This window comes from Pantherophis guttatus, chromosome 10 (assembly GCF_059756535.1).
Source record: "Pantherophis guttatus breed Tessera chromosome 10, ASM5975653v1, whole genome shotgun sequence".
In the NCBI taxonomy this organism is placed as follows: domain Eukaryota; kingdom Metazoa; phylum Chordata; class Lepidosauria; order Squamata; family Colubridae; genus Pantherophis; species Pantherophis guttatus.
The window spans coordinates 12,254,575-12,277,030 of record NC_142072.1 but is presented as its reverse complement, the minus strand read 5'-3'; the positions used below and the strand labels follow the sequence as shown (position 1 = coordinate 12,277,030).

Genomic DNA, 22,456 nt, shown 5'->3' with positions numbered 1-22,456 from the left:
TGCATGCATGCGCTCATCTGGAAAGGTTGGGGGATGGCTGCCTTAGAAAAATTGTTAGAAAATCTGATTTCGAGTCTGCTTTGTTCTGTCTAATTTGGATCATGCCTTCAAGTTTGAAGGTGCACCTATTCGTCTTTGTCCCCAGTGCAAGAAATTACATGAATTGGATTCCCACACTGTCCTATGCCTCAAAACTTACTTTTGTAGGAATCAAGCTCCAGTTAAATGTCAGACTCCCTTGGCTTACATTTGGCTGAAATTTTGACTGAATTATTTTTAGATACTTACACGGCTAAATACTGGTAGTCCTCAACATATGACCATAATTACAGTTGTAAGTTGTTGTGGTCACAAGTCGGGACATCCACACGACCAGAAGTAAATTTCTGGCTTTTTTTTTTTCAGAGCAGTCATGATATGAATGCCATAGTCATTAAACAAACCCATTTATCTGAACGGGCGTTTTATGGCCGAAACTGGCAAAAAACTCCATCATGGATGGTGGTTAAAAATGACCAATCATTGGCGGATTATCTTTAAAATATAGACAGTTGATGGCTCTCTAACAAAATGAAGGTGCAATTCTTTCAAATAACACATGCAGTTTAAACCCAGAGCTTCTGTCCTTTTCACCCATTTACTGAGCCTTTCTTTGCAGATTTGTGCAAGGTAGCTAGCTGTTCATTGTTGATGTTTTTGGCATTCTGCCCTGGGAACTAGCTGCCAACCTATCTCCCACAGCAAGAGTAGAGAACAAGGTCTTGTGTTCAACCCCACTCTTTAATTTCTATTGACCTCCACATTGTGGTAGAGCTTGCACGAATGTGAGAAGAGTCTTCTGCGCAGACTGGGAGTGTGGTTTTTCAAGGTCCTGGATGCAGGCAGAGAGATGTCCTTGAGTCCAAGCAAATGTGAATATACTGTATTTCCTCCAGGAGGGGAGGCCTCCAGCAGAATGCATGAAAGTCAGGAAGAGAAAGGAGTGGGCTTCTCTGTGCAGCTCTTTCCCTCCCCCAAGTCCAGGGGTGGGCTGCTGGGGGTTCGCAGGGGTTTGGGAGAACCTCTAGCTAAGATTCTGTGCAGTTCAGAGAACCCCAAATCCCACTCCTGGCTGGCCCTGCCCGCCCCTCCCAGGAGTCCCCATGTGGCCCGTTTTGGATGCAGGTAAGTGCAGGGCGCATGTGGAGGCTTAGGGAGGGTGAAAACCGGGCCTACCAGAAGTTTGGGAAGGCTGGAAATGGGCCCGTTTCCAGCCTCCAGAGGGCCTCTGGAGCCTGGGGAGGCCATTTTCGCCCTCTCGGAGGCTCAAAGAAAGCCTCCGGAGCCCAGGGAGGGCAAAAATGCCCCCCCCCGCTGTGGTGCAGGAGGCCAACTAGGCCATGCCCACCATGGCCATGCCCACCCAACAACCGGGCAGAGAACCCCTTGCTAAAATTTTTGAAGCCCACCCCTGTCCAAGTCTGGTCTGTCACATGTCCAGCTGGCTACCTGAAAAGGACTCAAATCTCTGCCTTTTTGACAGCTTTAAAATAGGAGACTTGGGAATGACAGTCATTGAATGTGTCCCTCTCTTTGTTGTCGTTTCAGAAAGGTGAGCGGTAACATCTTCCGAGGCCTCTGAACATCAAAGTGGAAGAGCAGGAAGACAAAAGAGAGAATCGCACCGCACATGCTCACAAAGAGAAAGCTGTGGCCTGCCGTGCATGTTTCCCCCCCCCCTCCCCAAGCCAAGGAAAGACACAGAGAGGGATGGTTGCAAGATGAACCCAGGAGCCTCGAGGTTACAAAGGTTTGCATGAGAAAAGAACAGGAGGCACTTCCTGGGCTGCTTCTTGTCTTTGAAGACTTGCCACGGTCAAACGGCACTGCAATGGCTCGGTTTAAAGCTTCAGCACAATTCGCAAGGAAAATATTTGGACTGCAACTTTTGGACAGTTTTTCCTGCTTTGAAGTAGTTTGTCATGCTTTACCAGTGTGAACTCTGTTGACCCACATCCCCATCCTCATCCTCCTTTCCCCCTATTACTTCAGGATTTCCCCCCTTCCCCTCCTTGAATCAAACAACAACTTGTGACACTTTGAAATCTTGAATCGACAGCGGCCCTTGGGCAGCTCTACTTTCATCTCCGATGCAAGCCAAGCAGAAAGCTATAGGGAAGACCTCCCTTTGCTGTAAATGAAGCCTGGTGACAGTTTCCTGAAATAGCATTTCCAACCCCTCCCCACCTTGCTCCCCCTTTCAAAGGCCATGGATCCTGAACAAAGCAAGAGGAGCACAAAAAAGGGGGACGAGGCTCCAAGGAAGAGGCTCGTGAAAGGAGAAGCTTTTCAAAGCAGTGTCTCCTCCATGACTCCCTATCCAAGCAGCTCTGCTCTGCTGCCAGGATCTCCCCATCATGATGTTGCACTCCAGCAACGTTTTTCAAGGGAGGAGGCGGCTCAAGAGAAGGTGGGACAAGCTCAACCCAAGCATTCCTCTTTCGAGCATCCATCCCATGTGGCCCAACTTCAACAGCACTCGTTGTCATCAGCATACAGGACTCCCCGAAAGCAAGAGCACATTCTTGAAGGCCCTACTTGGCAGCTTGTCGATCCAGCAAGATCAGTTCCTTCTAGCTCATTTCCTTCTTCTGCCCTCCCTTCCAGTCATGGTCAGATCTTGCCATCCTGCTCTTCGGTTTCTACTGAAGAAGACAAGCCCCCCGTTCAAAAGGTCTACATCCCTCGTAGTTTGCAGGTTTCTCTGAAACCATCTGAAGAAGGACACAAGAAGGAAAAGAAGCCACAGAAGCCAGGCAAATACATTTGCCAGTACTGTAGCCGGCCTTGTGCCAAACCAAGTGTTCTCCAGAAACACATCCGATCCCACACGGGTGAGAGACCCTACCCATGTGTTCCCTGTGGCTTTTCCTTCAAAACCAAAAGCAACTTGTACAAGCACCGAAAATCTCATGCCCATCGCATCAAAGCTGGGTTATCTTCAGGGGCTGCTACAGAATTGTACCCTTCCAGCTTGGAGGTGGAGAAGATGGGTGGGGAGGAATTTGAAGAGCCTACAGAAGGAGAAAGCACAGATTCTGAAGAGGAGACCAGAAGCACCCCAGGCCATTTGTTGGAACTATCAACCAGGCGAAAGCAAACCATGTTGTATGGGGCAGGAAGTCAAGGTTCAAGCCAAGAAAGCTCTTCTTTCCCCCATTCTAGCTTGTCTCAATCCCTTGACGACAGCAGTGCTTTTGTAGAGCCATCACCAGACCTTGCCCAAAGTCATAAATCAGAAGAAACACACACGATCAAACAAAAGCTTGCCCTCCGTCTAAGTGAGAGGAAGAAAGTTATTGAGGAACAGGCTTTCCTTAGTCCTGGCAGTAAAGGAAGCACCGAATCAGGCTACTTCTCAAGATCAGAGAGTGCAGAGCAACAGATCAGTCCACCAAATACTAACGCGAAATCATACGCAGAAATCATTTTTGGCAAATGTGGGAGGATAGGCCAGCGGACTGCTATGTTGGCCACAACTACCGCCCAAGAATTTCCCCCAGTATCATCTGAAGAAAAGTTGAGTGCTGTTCCTTTGTCTGTGCCTCGGACACAGGTTATTGAACATATCACCAAGCTGATCACTATCAACGAGGCGGTTGTTGATACTAGTGAAATTGATAGCGTTAAACCGAGAAGGAGTTCTTTGTCTAGACGGAGCAGTATCGAATCTCCAAAGCCTGGCTCTTACAGAGAATCATTTCAGCTGGACATCAAACCTGGTTCCAGTAGCCAACCAGATCCATCAAAATCATTGACATCCCACGTTGAAAAAATGAAGCCTGAACCATCCTTGTTATCGTTCCAACAATCCCACAGTGCCACGGAGACAGTGCCTCTTCTAAGAAGCCACTCTATGCCTTCAGCTGTATGCACTATGAGTTCTTCTCACTCCTTTAGAGGTAGCTATTCTTTCGATGATCACATTGCTGAATCAGAGGTCTTAAGCCGCAGTCCGATGTCTTCCCACCCCCGGATGCTAAAACGGCAGCCAGCTATTGAGCTACCATTGGGAATGGAGTACAGCTCAGAAGAGGTTGGCATAGCAGGCAAAGAAAGCTTTTCCAGACCTCCAGAAGAACAAGAGACCAAGGAGAGTGAGTTGACCAAAAAGTCAAGGAAGGGTACCAAAACAAAAGGATTTATGTACGAGTGCAACATCTGTGGTGCTCGGTACAAGAAAAGAGATAATTATGAAGCCCACAAGAAGTACTATTGTTCAGAGCTTCAGATCTCCAAACCTCATTCTTCCAGTTCATATACTTTGTCCGAAATGGAGAAAGGGTTGATGGAATCTGATCCAGGGCCACAAGTGATGCATTACAAGCTGGGAACTAGTTTAGAACTGACTCCACTGAGGAAGAGGAGGAAAGAAAAGAGTCTTGGTGATGATGAAGATCCACCAGCTTTTGAGTTGACTGAACCATCCTTTTCTAGAAGTGGACCAGCCACTCAGTTTACTGGGTTGAAATCCAGTGACGTGGCCTTGAACCTCACTTCCAAGTCTGTGAAGCCAGCAGTGGATCCCACTCAATCTGTGCCTCTTTCCGATGTTAGTACAAGTTTTCATCCTAGGACTGCAAACCCCCCATTTACTCCAGAAGGCAAAGAGAGGAGAACAACCTCAAAGGAGATCTCGGTCATCCAACATACGAGTTCCTTTGAGAAGTCCGATTCCATAGAACAGCAGAGTAGCTTAGAAGGAGAAGAAAAGCTACTCTTGCCTTATGCCTCCCAACCAGAAATCCAACTTGGCCGACCAACTCACTCCCTTCAGCCAAAGCTTGTGCGTCAACCTAATATTCAAGTCCCTGAGATTCTGGTCACTGAAGAACCCGATCGGCCAGAAATGGAACCAGAACCTCCACCAAAAGAGCCAGAAAAGATGGAGACATTTCAATGGCCGCAGAGAAGCCAGTCTCTCTCCCAACTTCCTGCGGAGAAATTGCCACCCAAAAAGAAGAGGCTACGGCTAGCAGAAATGGCCCAGTCTTCTGGAGAATCCAGCTTTGAGTCCATCAGAAGCCCAAGTCAGGAAAGCAGTATCTCCCACGCTTCTAGTCACTCAGCTTCCTTTGAGCGAGAGGAAACTGTTTCTCAGTCCTCTGAGTCCCATGGTAAACCTCTTGGCCTTGGCCTTGGCCCTGGCCCCCACATGTTGACAGTACCGAGTTCCCATCTCCACCACCATCACCATCATTCCCGAGAAATGAGGAGGTCTGCTTCTGAACAGACGCCCAATGTCTCACATTCCTCTCCAATGTCAGAGACTCGCAGCAAATCCTTTGACTACGGCAGCTTGTCTTCGTCTCCTTCTACATCCCAAACTCCAACCACAACAACAACTGCTCCACCGGAGAGGAGAAAATGCTTTTTGGTCCGGCAGGCATCTCTCACCAGGCATCCAGAGCATGAGCCAGATTCTGCCTCCAAAGGAGCAGCTGAGACAGAGGAATCCGTGCAACCTTCAACTCAGTCTCCTGCCGCAAGCTTGCCCCCTCAACAGCTGCCTCCCTCCTCCTCCTCCTCCTCCTCCTCTTCTTACTCTTCTCACAGAGGGTACCCAGCTGACAAGGATCAGCCAAAAGACTGTCCCGAGTCCTCATGTACATATCCCTACACTGAAGCTCTGCAAGTGGTCCATCCGCCTGTCCCCCGTTTAACCCTCCATGAAAAACAGTATATGGGCCCACAAATCTCTCTTTTACCATTCCAGCACCTTTTGCCACCTCTGGAGCATTCAGTTGAGCTTTTCTCCACTCAGACCATGGCAGACATCTTCTCCACTCAATATGCCATCCCTCACGTCCCTCATTCCTTATTTCAGAGCGCGGCACTTCCTCTCCAAGAAGCTTTGCTTCATCCAGGCCAGTTACACATTGCTCCTCCACTGCTGTCGCACCCAGCCGATATCGTCATCAGGCAGAGCCCATCAATCTTGCCCTTGCATTACCCAGGATCCTCACCACTCCCGTCTGCATTGTTTCTGCCTCTTCAGTCACAGCTGGCTCTCCAGCTGCCAAGCGACATTGGTGCCCACTTGCCCCATCTCAAATCCAGCCTCTCTCCTGAAATCGGAAGCCGTACCTTCTCCCCGTCTATAGATTATGGCACTGAGAGCCGGTTGCATATTTTAACGCGGCCAAGTAGCCCCTCTGCTTCTATCTCCATTTCTCAGTTGGTGGTCCCTGCCTGTTCGGAGCCTGTGGTATCTCTGGTTGTCCCTGTTCGCATTCAGGCGAACATGCCATCCTACGGAAGCGCAATGTATACCACTCTTTCCCAAATCTTAGTCACTCAGTCCCACTGTAGCGCCTCTTCAATCCTGCTGCCAAAATTTGAGGACTATCAGACCAAGGGTACTCTGGTGTGCACTGCTAATGTTCACAGCGTCGGTCTTGATTTGGCACAAATGATCACAGAGGAGCAGAAGACCTTGATCCACAGTCCGTACCTGCGGCTGCCATTTTCTCTGTCGGAGAGGAAAGGCTACTTTCCCCTGGGCCCCATGTCTGAAAGCGTCTTGGATCTCGAAGGGATCCCATCAAACGTTGGAGGAAGCAAGAGGATGCTTTCTCCAGCTGGGAGTTTGGAGCTCACCATGGAAACACAGCAGCAGAAACGGGTGAAGGAAGAAGAAGAAGAAGAAGAAGAGTTCTCCGAGACAGAAGAGAAGCTGGAAATAGCGATGGCATCCAGTACAATAGAGGAAGGGAAGAAACGTGATCGAACTGCAGCCAAGGCAGAAACACTCCCTGATATACTGTCTGGACAGTCGGAATCCCCAAAAGGCCAGGCTGCCTTAAACCTGGTCTTGCCACAGTCTGAGGCCTCCAGCTTTGAAGTCCGAAAGGAATGTAAGCAGCCAGCTGGAAAGAAGCCTGGGAGCAGCAAGCATGCTCCCGAGAAAGTGAAGGAGGAGGATTTGAAAGAACCAGCCGAAGCCTTGGTGGCAAGTCCTCCGAGCTCAGCATGTTCCTCAGAGGTTGCTCAAAGCTCCAAGAAGTCTCAGGACAGTGCAGACGTTAAGAAGGTACTTCTGTTCCCCAGTCTCCACACAACTACTAATGTCAGTTGGTGCTATTTAAATTACACAAAACCAAATCACAGCCAGCAAGTTGATCACAGTTCCTCGGTGTATGCCAGCTGGTGCATTAGTCTGTATAATCCCAACCTCCCCGGTATATCTACTAAAGCTGCCCTGTCACTCCTACGCTCCAAGCAAAAGGTGAGCAAAGAAACCTACACCATGGCTACTGCTCCACGTCCAGAGACAGGGAGGCTTGTACCCTCAAGTTCCAGGAACCCCAAAATGTCAGAGGTAAGGAAAATCACTTTTTCCTTTGGCCCTCATCTGTTTGTTTAAGGATTGGACAGCATGGCTGCCAGGCTTCAAAGAACTGGCTCAGCATGTTATCCAGCTGAGTTGGGTCATGGCTGCTAGAACTGGCTCCCAAAAGCAAGGCTGGCTAGAGGTTTTGGAGGCTCTCAGCCCAATGTATTTGGAAAGACCCCAGGCTGGAGAAAATTGCTCTCAAACCCCAACTCCGTGGCTTAAAATAAACTTGGTGTCAAAATAGTTAAAGACGACACGCTTGTCTGTATTGGATTCTCCAACAGGGTTGCTTTCTACTGTCATTTCCCAGTCTGGTGCCTTTGAATATGTTGGAGCTGCAACTTTCAGACTTGCCAATGATTAGGAAACATCACAGGAGTAAAGTCAACAGTTTTGAAAGGTTCTGCTTTGGGGGGGAAGGCCAGCCTGATCCATTTTATAGCCTTATCATGTGCGGTCAGCCCAAGGGATGGGCTGCTGATGCAGCTCCTCATTGGCTTTGCTGTGCAGATCAAGTTGTAGAATCGATCCTTGCCATGGAAATTGCATTAAACGCCTTGCTTCCTAATAAGCATCACAGTGCTGAGACATTTGTACGCTGTCTATTCCCAACACTGTGAGTGACCAGTGTGTGGAAGCATCCTCTGTGTAAGTTGCTAGGTTTCAGCTAGTGAGTTTTACTATTCCGCACAATGAAATTGGACAAGTTAATGTCTCTCCCAGCTCAGAGAAAAATATATGCAGCTGCTCCTGAAGTCAGTTCAATGCATTTATTGGGACATCTATGACAATTCACCATGGCCAACTTGCTGCAGGACAAGAGTTAACACTAATATAAGATAAATGGTGGGATGGAATCATGAAAGGGTGAAAAAGGAGGGACAAAATGAAATGCAAGTGACAAACATTAAAATAATTTTTATTTACTTTAAATAATTAAATTGAATTGTTCAATTGTCCCACAGAGAGTTGGCGATGGTGAATTGGCCACAGGGAATTGTCCTGTTCCGTTTATTGGGAGGCAAGCTATCACACAGTGGTCTTGTGAATAGTTGGTAATAGAAGTCATAGAAGGCTCCCTAAAACTGGCGCGCCAAATACATGGCAATTTATACAAAATGAGCATGGACACTTTTCATAAAACTTTACTTTCTTGTGTAGTATGTAAAATCAATTACATGTTTTAGCAGTTAAATCGATTCAAAGCCAGACAGATCATTGATTGAAACTACCTTGAAGTGGTTGAGGGCTCCACTAAAAAGTGAAATCATGCAAAGAACGATGAAAAAAAAAAAACCAAAAACCAAAAAACACAACCCAGTTATTGGGGGAGTTTGGCCCTGAAATTAGTCGTGTCTGATCAAACTTGGAAATTATTATAGTTTTGTTCTTCGGGCAGTGGGATTCACTACATTTGTCTGGAATGTGGCAATCTTTGGTGATGAGTCTTGGAAGGCTGCTAAATTAAAATGTTGCAGTGGTTTCTGTCAAAAGAAGTAGAAGTAAAAAGTATGGTGCTTTACATTATTTTATGTACTGTATACAACTCTTAAGGGACACGGTGGCTCAGTGGCTAAGATGCTGAGCTTGTCGATCGAAAGGTCTTAGTCCAGCAGTTCGAATCCCAAGTGCCGCGTAACGGGGTGAGCTCCCATTCCTTGTCCCAGCTTCTGCCAACCTAGCAGTTCGAAAGCACATAAAAAATGCAAGTAGGAAAATAGGGACCACCTTTGGTGGGAAGGTAACAGCGTTCCCTGCGCCTTTGGCGTTTAGTCATGCCAGCCACATGACCATGGATATGTCTTCGGACAGTGCTGGCTCTTCGGCTTCGCAATGGAGATGAGCACCGCCCCCTAGAGTCGGAAACGACTAGCACATATGTGCAAGGGGAACCTTTACTTTTACCTTTACCTATACAACTCTTAGTCATCCTTAGGAAAGAGCAGATCGTTTTAATGTTATTATATTTTCATTGCACATCTCATCACAGGAGCTTGGTGGGATTTTTAGGGTCTTAAAAATGCTTTGAGGTAGGATGGTGGAGTCTGGCTTAAAGACTGCATGTTGTTTAGCAGAGGAGTAAGCGTAACATCTTAACAGAGTTGTATGAAAATCATAGCGTCTCATGTTTACCCTGGAGAAAAGCTTTAGTGTTTTGGGCTGAAGACAGCACGAAGCAGTCAGCCCTGAGATGAAAAGGAGGCTGCATACTCAGAAACACCTGCAGGGACAAAGACGGTGCCTTTTGGCATAATGCTGGGATGATTGTCAAGTCAGACTGCTTAACTTGAAAGCAGACTTTAAAAAAAAAAAAAAATTAGATGAAAACCAGATTCGTGTTTTTGGAAAGTAGTTCCAGTCACATATAACCTCCTTCCTCCTCCATCCTGTTAAAACAATTATCAAACTGAGATTCCTTGGCACAGTTTGCATGTTTGTTCTTCTTTTTTTTGTCTTCTCATTGGCTGATTATATGATAATGGATGGAATGGAGCATCACCACCAGACTTTTTGGTAGCACAATGGGACTTTGCGCTCCCATGTGCCTTCCTCACCTAAAACACTTCTCATTCCTAGCAGAATTCCAAAATCCATTCTGGCGACTGAGGGTTCCTCTGAAGTAGATTTTAAGGGCCCGTGGAAGAAAGCTCTGAAAAGAGAGACAAGCTTGCTCCTTTATTCCCATAGAGAAATCATATCCAATTTAAAAAAACATATAACTGGGTTCTGTCCATTCTTAGGAGTTGGAATACGCTGCTGCTGAGGATTTAGTTCCAAATCCATAGATGAGGGGTAATTAATTCCAGGAATGTTGTTCATGAGATTTCAAATTACTTTTATATGTGGTTGAGAAATAGAACAGAATAGAATAGAATAGAATAGAATAGAATAGAATAGAATAGAATAGAATAGAATAGAATAGAATAGAATAGAGCAGAGCAGAGCAGAGCAGAGCAGAGCAGAGCAGAGCAGAGCAGAGCAGAGCAGAGCAGAGCAGAGCAGAACAGAACAGAACAGAAAACAGAGTTGGAAGGGACCTTGGAGGTCTTCTTGTCCAGGGGTCTCCAACCTTGGCAACTTTTAAGACTTGTGGACTTCAACTTCCAGAATTCCTCAGCCAGCTTTGTTGGCTGAGGAATTCTGGGAGTTGAAGTCCACAAGTCTTAAAGTTGCCAAGGTTGGAGAGCCCTGTTCTATTCCAACCCCCTGCTTAGGCAGGAAACCCTACACCACTTCAGACAAATGGTGATCCAACATCTTCTTAAAAATTTCCAGTGTTGGAACATTCACAACCTCTGGAGCAAGTTGTTCCATTGATTAATTGTTCTAACTGTCAGGAAATTTCTCCTTAGTTCTAGGTTGCTTCTCTCCTTGATTAGTTTCCAACCATTGCTTCTTGGCAAAACATAAATAATTGTCCTGTCTCATCTAGTAATACTAGATTTTTCCTTTTTATTATTTATTTTATTTTATGATTGGTATTTCTATGCTCCAGAATGGATCATCCAAAACCTTTAGCAGAGATGGACATCCCGTGTCCCTTTACAACAGGAGTGGGGAACCATGGCCCTTTTAGGACTTGTGGACTTCAATTCCCAGAATTCCTGAGCTCAGGCATTCTGGGACTTGAAGTCCGCAAGTCATAAAAGTGTCATGGTTCCCAACCCCTGCTTTAGAAATTGATGAAACACAACTGACAGCAGCCCACAATGTAACCAAAGGTTGGAACCCTGGGAGTACAGCTCAACAGTGCAGTTATGGCACAACCTATTCTCTACTCATTGCACTTCAGTTTCACTGAAAGACACTAAGACATTTAAAGTCACCTTAAAAAGAGAAGGTACCAAATTTGATTTCAGTGCAGCCTAGCGGTGAAATCCAGCAGGTTCTGTCAGGTTCTGGAGAACCTGTAGCAGAAATTGTGAGTAGTTCGGAGAACCACCTCTGGCTGGCCCCGGAGTGGGGTGGGAATGGAGATTTTGCAATATCCTTCCCCCAGGAGTGGGGAGGGAATGGGGATTTTGCACTATCCTTCCCCTGGAGCGGGGTGGGAATGGAGATTTTGCAGTATCCTTCCCCTGCCACACCCACCAAGCCAAATCACGCCCACCAAGCCACCCCCACAGAACCGGTAGTAAAAAAATTTGGATTTCACCACTGGTACAGTCCATGCCTGAAATAGCTGTCCACTCTTTACTTCCCAGGAAGAGATTGAAGCAATATGTTTGTGATCAGTAACCATCCCCCCTCCCCTTTTCATTTTTTATTTAAAAAGAATAATAAACTACTTTGATTTTTTGGGGAGATAGGTCCATCTGCCCTCCTCACTCCTTCCTAATGAAGGCCAGAAAGATGCAATGCAAACCATTAAGGAAAGGGATAAAAGAGGAAAAACTGAAGATGACATTCCTGTAACCAAGCGAGGAGAACCAACCAGGATCAAGATCTTTGAAGGAGGGTGAGTATTTATGTTGTTCTCATATTCCATAGTGTTTGATGGATGGGAAGCTTTGATTCTAAAAACAACTGGTAGGGGAAAATGCCATGGTGTCCCTTATTAGCTCCAGTTAGGCTTAGTTGTTGTTGTTGTTTTTACTCTTTCGTCTCTCTTTCTGTCATCACCGTTATGGTCCTGGGCTCTAGCAACTCATAAACCAGGTGAGTAGCTTCATGTTTCAAGAGAGATAGATAGTAGACATGTTTCTCATTTTCTAAAATATTACCCGTGCAGTAATAAAAGACTTGATTGGAGCTGGATTATTTGACTTTTTTTTTCCCGGAAGATTTGAGTTGGGTTGAGTTGTTTCAAGCATCTCAATAGGTTGGATAAGAGTTTGATGCTTAGAAAGATAGATCACGAGGGCTCACCTCAGTTTCACCTATGGCTGACTGTCCAAAATAACGTACATACAATCTTGTGCAAATGTGTCTGTTGCTCATCTGTGTATAATATTGTACATGTAGTACAGATAGTCCTTGACTTACGACCACAGTGGAGCCCAAAATCTATGTTGCGCTAAGCGAGACATTTGTTAAGCAGAGTTTTGCCCGATTTTATGGCCTTTCTTGCCCCGGCGGTTAAGTCAATCGCTGCAGTTGTTAAGCCAGTAACACCGTTGTTAAGTGAATCTGGCTTCCCCATTGACTTTGCTAGCCAGAGGGCCACAAAAGAGGATCACGTGACTCCGGGACACTGCAACTGTCATAAATATGAGTCAGTTGCCAAACCATCTGAATGTTGATCCTGTGAGCTGTGAAGATGCCGCAACGCTCTTTAAGTGTGAAAAACGGTCATACGTCACTTTCAATGCCGATGTAAGCTTTGGATGGTCACTAAATCAGTGGTGGGTTCCTCCTGGTTTGGTCCGGTTCGGCCGAGTCGGTAGCGGTGACGATATGACGTCACCAAACTGGTTCTCCCCCCCGCCCTCCCCCCCACCCCCCACGTTATTCTTACCTTTTATTTGGTCCCACCCCTAATCTATTGCTGCCTCCTGAGTCCCAGCTGATGACTAGAGGGAAAAAAACTGTTTAAACTCTTGCCGCGGGGCTTCAAAGGGCCGTCCTACAGCTGATCAGTGTTAAAAGCAAACAAATGAGCTGGGTCGTAAGTGCGAGGACTGGTCGTAAGTGCGAGGACCTTCCAGAAATGACTCTGACCAGCTAGCCACGCCCACCTAGTCACATGACCTCCAAGCCATACCCACAAAATAAGCCACGCCCACAGAACCAGTAGTAAAAAAATTTAGAACCCACCCCTGCACTAAATGAACTGTTGTAAGTCGAAGACTACCTGTAGTCCAATTTCTAGCCGTGGCCCTCTTTCCATAGATATAGGCTCTTTTTTCCCCTGTGCTTAGATCTGATGCTCTAGATTGGGGTGCTTAATGTTGAAATGGAACCTACTTTAATTTTAATGTTAATTATTTTATCTGTTGCAGCCATATAATTGGAGCTATGGAGAGCACCTGTTGGTGCTCAAATGATGGGAAAAAGAAAATAACAGGGGGCCCTTTAGGAAGTCTATAAACCTTCTTGCCAGTTCAGCCAAACCCTATTATTTTTCAAACCCAGAACCCTCCCCCCTACTTCCCCAAAATACTTAGAAGAGTTGGGTGATTGTTCAGCCTGTGGAGAGACTATCTGTGTAGGTCTGGAATGAGCGCTGCGGTAGGTGACTTGATCCAACTGAGTGCAGACAAAAAGCAACTGGGCTTTTCTTGAAGTCATTTTGCTTCTCATCTAAGAAGCTTCTTTAGTTCTGAACTGAAGATGCTTCTTGGATGAGAAGCAAAACGTCTTCAAGAAAAAACAAAGAAAGAAAGTCCAGCTGCCTTTTAAAAAGCACCTTTGGGACCTAGATGACTGAGAATCTCCATAGACATTGCGTGCAAATGTATTTTGTATTTGGGTGTATGTGCATATATATATATCTTGTATGAGTGTGCATGCCTGTTTGCCTAGATTTTCAGATTTCACCAATTAAGTATTTTGAAAAGTGTAGACCATTAATATCAATGTGTAACAGGTATTTCCTACTCTCTTTTTCTCTCTCATAGGAGGAATTTATTGTTCTTTTATTGTAAACCTTTGACCACCAATAATGCTTAATAAATTAGAGTTTTCTACAGGGTTAGGATACAGACCTGCATGAGATTATGATTTCCAGAAGGGGTTATCCTTTAATTATAGCTGTAAAGTTGATAGCAGATGAGGGAAGAAAAAAATACATTAGCACATAAGATTTTTTAAATTGATTGGGTTTATTTTTGTTTAGTTCTGAATTTTTTTCTCTCTCTATGGGTAAGGGTGTATATATGTTTGCATTTGCTGTTTCCTCTGACAGTTTGATCTTGTCCTCTCCCATAAAATCCAGAAAGCTTTATTTCTGATTTCTTACCCAGATGTGGATAGTTTACCATTCAGAAAAGATTATTCCAGTGGCTGCATGATGTTTAACTTGCATACAAAGAGATACCTCTGAACTGCTCCTGAAAAATTTAATATAGCTGCCGAAGCTCCAGACATCAATACAAGATTATGAGCCCAAACTTATAATGATGCCATAATGTATCAGTAGCAGTTTGCCACCAAAATTGCTCATATTTCCACTTTGGGTTTCTGATCAGGCAGAAAGTAAGGGAGATATGAAGCATTTTTTAATTTGAAATCTTTCAAAGTGAAAACATTGGTTTGAAGTTTGGGATTCTCGGAAGAGAGAAGTTTTAGTCCTTGTCAAAGATTAGATCAAATGGAAGGGATTTTTCTCCTTTTCGTTCTCCACTGTCTGATGGTTCTTATCAGAACCCCAACTAGTTTAACCTCTAGTGCCGTGATGGCAAACCATCACGGGTGCCACAAGTGGCACACAGAGCCTTCTCTGCGGGCATGCCAGCCATCGCCCCAGCCCAGCTCCACCGTGCATGTGTGCACGCCTCCCACCAGCCAGCTGGCCTTCGGTCTCTGCCACACATGCATGGGAGACAGGGCGGATACGTGTGTCTGTGCCCTGCACCCCGTTTTGGGCCTGGAAGGCCTCCTGCACCAACCTGGAAGCCAAAAATGGGCATGGGTGGGCAGGGTGCATGCACGGGGGTGCTCGCATTGCATTTTGGGGATGTACACATGCACGCATGCACATTCACGCGCACGCATGTGCGTTTTGGGCACTCAGCACCAAAAAGGTTTGCCATCACTGCTCTAGTGGATACTGACATTCTGATCTCAGATACTGAATTAGCAACAGCCACAATAACTTCAGGAAATAGTGCAAAACCAGTCTGGTTGACTTAGGGATGAAAGCTGCAAGGTATTCCCAGTGGTAAAAGAACTGGGGCTTTCCGGATCTTACTGAACTACAACTCCCAAGAGTCACAGCAAGGTTGCCCAATAGTGAGGAATCATGGGAATGAGAGAGTTTCACAGTGTCTAGAGCAGTGTTTCTCAACCTCAGCAACTCTAAGCTCTACAGACTTCAACTCTCAGAATTCTCCACTCAGCCAGAATTCTGAGAGTTGATGTCTGCACATCTTAAAAGTTCCCAGGGCTGAGAAATGTTGATTAGAGAAACACAGTTTCCTCACTTTTGAGTTAATATTGAGTGATACTGTTTTACACCTTCTGCTCTTCTTTATAGAAAACTATTCTCTGTCAGTGGCAGGATTCTCATATCTTGCTAAACCAGTTGTGGGTTTTTGGTTTACTATGACAATGTAGATCTAGTTATTGTGTTCGTAGTCAAGGTGATGGCTTTAGCAGCTATTGAAGCTGATCTAATAACGGTGGTTAACAAAAATGCTATTGTAGCTCAATATGTTATTCTACTTTATATTATTCACTAGCCAGCGTTGACCTTTTCTTAGCATCTGCTTATGCAGTTTTTAAAGGAGTTCACCTTTGTCCATGAATTTACAGTCTAAACTGCAGAGTTAAGTCTTAATATTGCCAGTGGATGGAGTTTTGTGGTTATTTAAGACCAAACATAAAATGTGATGTCTGTATGTTTCCCAAGATTTATTTATCTAGAAGGACACATTGATATGATGGGCTTTTTAAAAAGTATGTAAATATAGGCTCAGCTAAGAAAGTCATAGATTGGTATATGTATAATTAAACACTCTTCTCTTTTTTTTTCTTTTTTCAACTTGATTAGGTAGAACTTTCTGTTCCTAATAAAAATAGCCAAATGTGGAGCTACAGACATAAAATTAGAAGCTCAGTTTATAGCTTTATTACCTTTTCCCCCCCATTGCTATTGGTGAAAAGTGAGCAGGTTGCCTTGAGCATAAATAAGCAGACAATACAAATCTGCAGGGCACAACACAAACAGAAATGAGCAATGATTTATGAGCTTTTACCCAAATTGATCCTGTAGATGGCTTTTTTTTTTTTAAAGTGATGTTTCAAATTCTGTGCAATTGCTTTGTTTTTAAGGTTGTATTTTCTGCATAAGATGGTGTGAGATACTGCTTCACTCATTTAAATGACATGGAAAAGAGTCTGTATGTCATAATAAGTCAGGATATCCAACAGTTGTAGCTTACAATGAATATGGATTCTTCCAGTTGCTCCCATATTCCAAACTCGTGCTTGTGTGGACTTTCATATCTAAACAAGCTGTCAAATTTCTTTTAGTTTATCCTGATTTAAGAACTAGAATCAGAACTTCTGCTACAAAAACCAGCTGAGAATGGTATCTTTGTCCAATTTTGTATTTTGTTTGAGAGATAAAGCAGCGATCCTGACTTGTCGTGGCAAGCGAAGCATAGAGGGGATATTTTTCTTAAACTGAATTAAATGGAAGCAATCAGGCAGCTTATTGCGTCATTCTTCTTTGATCAAGTTGAGCCAAGATTCTTAGTTATGAGAAGAATATGTATAGTGTAAAGAACTGTAGTGACAAATACTGGATCTAGGTAATCTCACAGACCTAAATAATGTTAGAAGAACAGTGATTTTAGTGATGGTGAGGGGTAGTGTTTATCTGTTGATTCCATACATACTTCCCCTTTTCAAATCATCTGAGCATGTACCATTCCATAATATATGAACATCAGCCTCTCATATGATGGCATCATTGAGGCATTCCACCCAGTGGTAGGTTCCAACCAGTGTTACCACCGGTTCTCTTCACACATGCGCTTTGCGCACAATCGTCACAAAGCGCATTAGATTTCTGCCCAGCTGAGGCACAGCAATCCACTCTGCCATGCCTATCAGCTAAGCTAAAAAACGACAAATAAAGGTAGGTATAACGCGGAGGCGGGCGAGAGGGCCCAGCTCACAGTCATAGAGAACTGGTTCACTGATGTCACATCATCACTACTACCGGCTCGCCCAAACCGGCCCAAACTGGGAGCAACCCACTACTGATTCCACCCCTGATCATCAAAGTCACACAATGAGATGATCATGTATAATCAACATCAGTTGCATTACAAATGGTGGAATCTCCACTGAGAAATATTCCCACCTTCATGTCGTTAGTTTTCTATAGTAGTAATTAGAGGAATGTATGGAGGCCACAAAAAAGGGCTTCACATTTAAAAAAAGGGGGATTGTGAACACCTCCATGTAGCCACAATTAGGAGCAGTTGGAAGCAGGAAGTTTGTGAATAATACTTTAAAATATTGAATTGAGTATGTCTAGTTTAATGAAAAGAAGGACCTGATAGCAGTGTTCCAATATCTCAGGGCCTGCCACAAAGAAGAGGGAGTCAAGCTACTCTCCAAAGCACCTGAGGGCAGGACAAGAAGCAATGGGTGGAAATTAATCAAGGAGAGAAGCAACCTAGAACTAAGGAGACATTTCCTGACAGTTAGAACAATTAATCAGTGGAACGACTTGCCTCCAGAAGTTGTGAATGCTCCAACACTGGAAGTTTTAAAGAAGTTGTTGGATAACCATTTGTCTGAAATGGTGTAGGGTTTCCTGCTTGAACAGAGGGTTGGACTAGAAGACCTCTAAGGTCCCTTCCAACTTTGTTATTCTGTTAAAATGTTGTCAGCTTGTAACTGGCTTCTTGTATGATCTGGCTTCTTATTGTAACTAGCTACCTACTTAAATTATATTTTAATTCCCAGAACATACCTGAATTGTTCTGCACTAAAAGTCATGAATTCAATTATATTGTTTGTTTGCTTATTTGGGTAGGGGACATTTCTGAGCATATCTGTTTTAACAGGTAGGTAAAATTCCCTGTCTTAGCTGGGAAACAAATCATAACTTTGCAAACCATTATTCATATGTCTAACAGAATATTATAGTTTGTCTAGAGCTGGAAAGAAGCAAATTTATTGTAAACTTTCCACATGTGACAGTGAATTCAGCTAAAATACTGATTACAAATAACGGCTTGACAAAGTAGCAGAAGTGGTGCATTGGAATAGCTGCAAGACATACCGGTCAACTCCAAGCAAAAATTGGTGGGACCACAAAATAAACTATATAATAGAAAACTAAGCCAAAATATTCTGGCCTTTAGAATTCAAACAGAGAAGCATCAGAACATTCCAGATTTTAACAATTGTTGATAAGAAATTACTGGGTAGGAGGATAAAAATGCCAAATCCAGTCTAAATATCTGCTGGCAGTGTGACCAACTACAGTAATAATAATATTAAAAGAGTGAATTGAATTCTGAACCTACAGTCTGCTTGAATCTCAGAAGTCTGGGAGTAGGGATAAGGCTTTATAAAAAAAACCTTGAAGAAGAACCAGCTCTTAGCAAATAACAAGAAAACAAGGTCAGTGTTGCCTAACCTTGGTAGTTCCAAATAAATAAAATCCAACTCCAGAAAGCTCAACAGTGGACAGACAGGCTGTTTTAAAGCATCCTCTGAAGCTGCATCTAGTGCCAGGGTATGTGGTCCTTCCTTCCTCTCCTTTTTCTCTCTCTCCCTATCTTGTTCACTTTCCCTTCCCTTCCCTCTTTCTCCCTTCCTTCCCTCTTTTTGTCTTTCTCTTTCTTTCTCCCTTCCCACCCTCTTCCTTCCTTCCTTCCTTCCTTCCTTCCTTCCTTCCTTCCTTCCTTCCTTCCTTCCTTCCTTTCCTTTTTTCCCCCTTCTTGTCTCCCTTCTCTCTCTCTCCCCCCTTCCCTTTGGATGAAGCTGGCATACTTACCGCTCCTCCCCTCGCTCTTCCCTTCCCGTTCGTTCTTTTTATTATTATTATTACATATATAAACACACAAAATACACATACACATACACATACAAATGCGACAAATACGACATTAATAACATAAATAACATCTAAATGTAATGTCTGATTTCCTCCGACATCAATAACCTAAATTCCTCGATATGTATTCCTTCCTCTCGCCTTATATAACGATATTATTTTTTAATATTTAATTATGCGTTGTTATATCTTATTTGGTACAGAATTTTGTTTTACTCTTTTAGGATCCTCTTTTGGTTTTGTTTTTTCCCTCTAACCATTGATACCACCTTTGCCAAACCAGGTAGTAGTCAGATTCTTCCTTTCCTTGAATTTCCCTGGTGAGTCTGTCCATCTCAGCACATTCCATGACTTTAGATATTATTCTACCTTGTGTTGGGACTTCTTCCAACTTCCAATTTTGTGCATAAGTGATCCTTGAGGCAGTCAAAATATGTGTGATCAAATATATTATTTCTCTATCATAATTACCTTTAAAGATGCCTAATAAATATGTTTCCGGTCTTAGTGGTACTTTTTGAGCTGTTATTTGTTCCAATTGGGTTTTGATATTATTCCAGAATTGTTTGGCTTTGGGACATGACCACCACATGTGGTAGTATGTCCCTTTTTGTGCTTTGCATTTCCAGCAGAGTGAAGATGTATTGGGGAACATTTTGGAGATCCATGTCAGTGGGAGATGCCATCTTATAGATATTTTCTTTGTACGGTACTGATAGTGTTAGTTTGTTCTTTATCAGGGAGGCACGATCAGGTACAGGGGAGTTTCCACCCCCTCCTGTTCCTTCTCCTAACAAGTGTTTGGCTTTTCTAAAGCCATTTATTGGCAGCTAGCCAATTGGTTGGTGGCTAACTGTCCCGGGCAGCGAAAAACCCAGGATGAATACTCCTTCGGTGAATTGGCCACATCAAAGTGTGTGGGGACAGAAGGGCCATGGCCCATTGCCCAGGGCGAATGAGTGGGGACGTGTCAGCTGAGAAGAAAAGTCAGAGGAGAATTGCCCGAGGAGAAACACTGGGGGAGAAGAAGGCACAGTCAAGGGTAGGAGATGAAAAGTCCCATTCCGGGCTGGAGGCATTTAGGAGTTGAAGTCCACACATCTGCAGTTTGTTGAACTCAGGAAGCACTGCTCTAATTGTTCTGCTTCTTTGACTTCCCACTTCTTCCTTTCACAGCTGGTGGAAAATCATGACTGCTGGGTTTAACTTCTCTACCATAGGCAATAATGTGGTTTGTTAGATTTCTTTTGGACAAGCCTTTGTAAATCATGATTTATCGCTCAGCAGGTATGTGAACCTGCTTATTTTGGCTGATCTAACAAACAAGCAAGACTTAGTATGATGTGCAATTCCACACACTGTATGGGACAAGAAGAAAAGAATTGCTAACTGGGAAACGGTGTTGTTTCCTTCCTTGGCAGAGAATACATTTTACCTTTTAGTTTAGTTTAGTTTAGTTTACTTTATTGTCATGGCACATGGTACAACGAAATTAAATGCTGTCTTCAGTGTACATTATAACTATAAAAAATGAAAACACAAACATACATCCTTTACATTCTATATAATTGAAATTGAAAGCCCGATATTGCACTATACCGTAGAATTCAGTATAGTGACTGCCCTGGGATAGAAGCTGTTTTTCAGCCTATTTGTCCTTGTTTTTATTATCCTGTACAGTCTGCCAGAAGGTAATCGTTCAAAAAAAGGGTGCCCAGGATGAGATGGCTCTCATCTCAGACGGTACAGGTGCATTCTTAGTTTTGAACTTCCTTAAGGCAGCGGGAGTTATAAAGCTCTTCCAAAGAGGGGAGAGGGCAACCAATGATCCTCTGGGCAATGACGTTGACCCTCTGGAGCGCTGTCCTATCTGCCACTGTGCAATTGGGAAACCATACACAGGTCAGTAAGTTAAAATACTCTCTATGGCGCAGAGGTAGAAGGTCACCAGCAGTTTTTCATTCAGTTGTTGTTTCCTGAGAAGTCTCAGGTAGTATAATCTCTGCTGGGCCCTTTTGACCAGGGCTGCAATGTGAGCGCCCCAGGGCAGGTCCTCTTTTATGTTAACACCCAGAAACTTAAACTGGCCACTTGCTCCACTCGGTCTCCATTGATAAGCAAGGGCTGGATTTTGGGGGAAGGATTAGGGTTAGGGAAATGGTATTGGATTTCCTGCTTGAACAGAGGGTTGGACTAGAAGACCTCCAAGGTCCCTTCCAACTTTGTTAATTTGTTAAAATATTGTCAGTTTGTAATAGGCTTCTTGTATGTATTTTACCTTTTGGGAAAAGGGCATGAGAAGGGCCGTTCGGTTTACTATACTAGATAGTGGGGGAAAAAAGGATATGAGGAAATTTATTTTATTTACTTTTTTCATTTAGAAAATTTAGAAATTAATATATTCAGGCAATTTATATTGTCACCTACTTGCACGTGGGAACTCAAGGTGGAATACACAATATAAAAGAAATAAAAAGAATAAAAAATGAAAATAATAAAATAATAACCCCCAACCTCCTAGGGCAGTGATGGCTAACCTTTTTGCCATCGTGTGCCAGGAGCGGGGGGGGGGAGGGGGAGTCATGAGCACATGTGACCATACATAATTCTATGCACCCTGCACATGCGTGCGTGACCCCCTGCTCCTGGCACGTGATGGCACGGTGGGCACAGTAGGCCCGTTTTTCTCTCTCTCCCCAGGCTCCAGAGCCTTTCTAGGGAAAACGGCCTTTCCCACCCACCCCTGGAGGCCCTCTGGAGGCTGGAAATGGCCTGTTTCCCTACTTCCAGTGGGCCCAGAAGGCCCAAAAATCAGCTGGCCGGGTGCTGAGCTTGCGTGCCCACTGATATGGCTCTGTGTGTCACCTGTGGCATGCGTGCCATAGGTTCGCCATCACAATCCTAGGGTATAATTACGATAGATGATCTGCTTAAGACAGGCTGGTCTTCTTGTCTTGATTCTTTTATTTTCTGTGTTTTATGCTAAATATACTTATTTTTGTTTGTAGACAAATACACTGTCAACTTGCAAAGCTTTCAAGTTGCCATGAGCAGGAGGGAGGGAGAACTGAAGTGAATTCCATACATTCTTTCTGAGCGCAATCAGAAGAAGGGCGTTAGGTTTCACAGACAGCCAAAGTGGTTAATTGGAGAATGTGATTTATGACATGGCCAGAGAGGAGGGGAGAGACAAGGTCATAGGGGAACGTAAATCTACGTAGGATCAGTCCTAACTGCATCCGAGTATTGCCGGAATGTTGCTCCTAATAAATGAATATATTTCCTTTGAAGTTTGGATCATGGCTCATGAATTAATTAGGGTAGTTTTTGGAAACTTGACATACACATTCGTCTTGGCTAAGAAATTGAAGGTATTCCAAAGTCAAAAATCTTGAGTC

General features: G+C 44.1%; 1 protein-coding gene across 2 annotated transcripts in view; it reads left to right on the top strand.

The window, feature by feature from the left end:
* The window catches only part of HIVEP3 (HIVEP zinc finger 3), a 214,029-nt gene that overhangs the window by 161,741 nt on the left and 29,832 nt on the right, over positions 1-22,456 (top strand). Inside the window, exons 5-6 of one of the 2 annotated variants that reach the window (XM_087876606.1) lie at positions 1,588-7,072; positions 11,686-11,834. In XM_087876606.1, coding sequence (XP_087732732.1) covers positions 2,249-7,072; positions 11,686-11,834 — 4,973 coding nt within the window. In that variant the 5' untranslated portion in view covers positions 1,588-2,248. Of the gene's footprint in view, positions 1-1,587; positions 7,361-11,685; positions 11,835-22,456 lie in introns of both variants that reach the window. The other variant, XM_034413722.3, reaches the window with a different exon arrangement.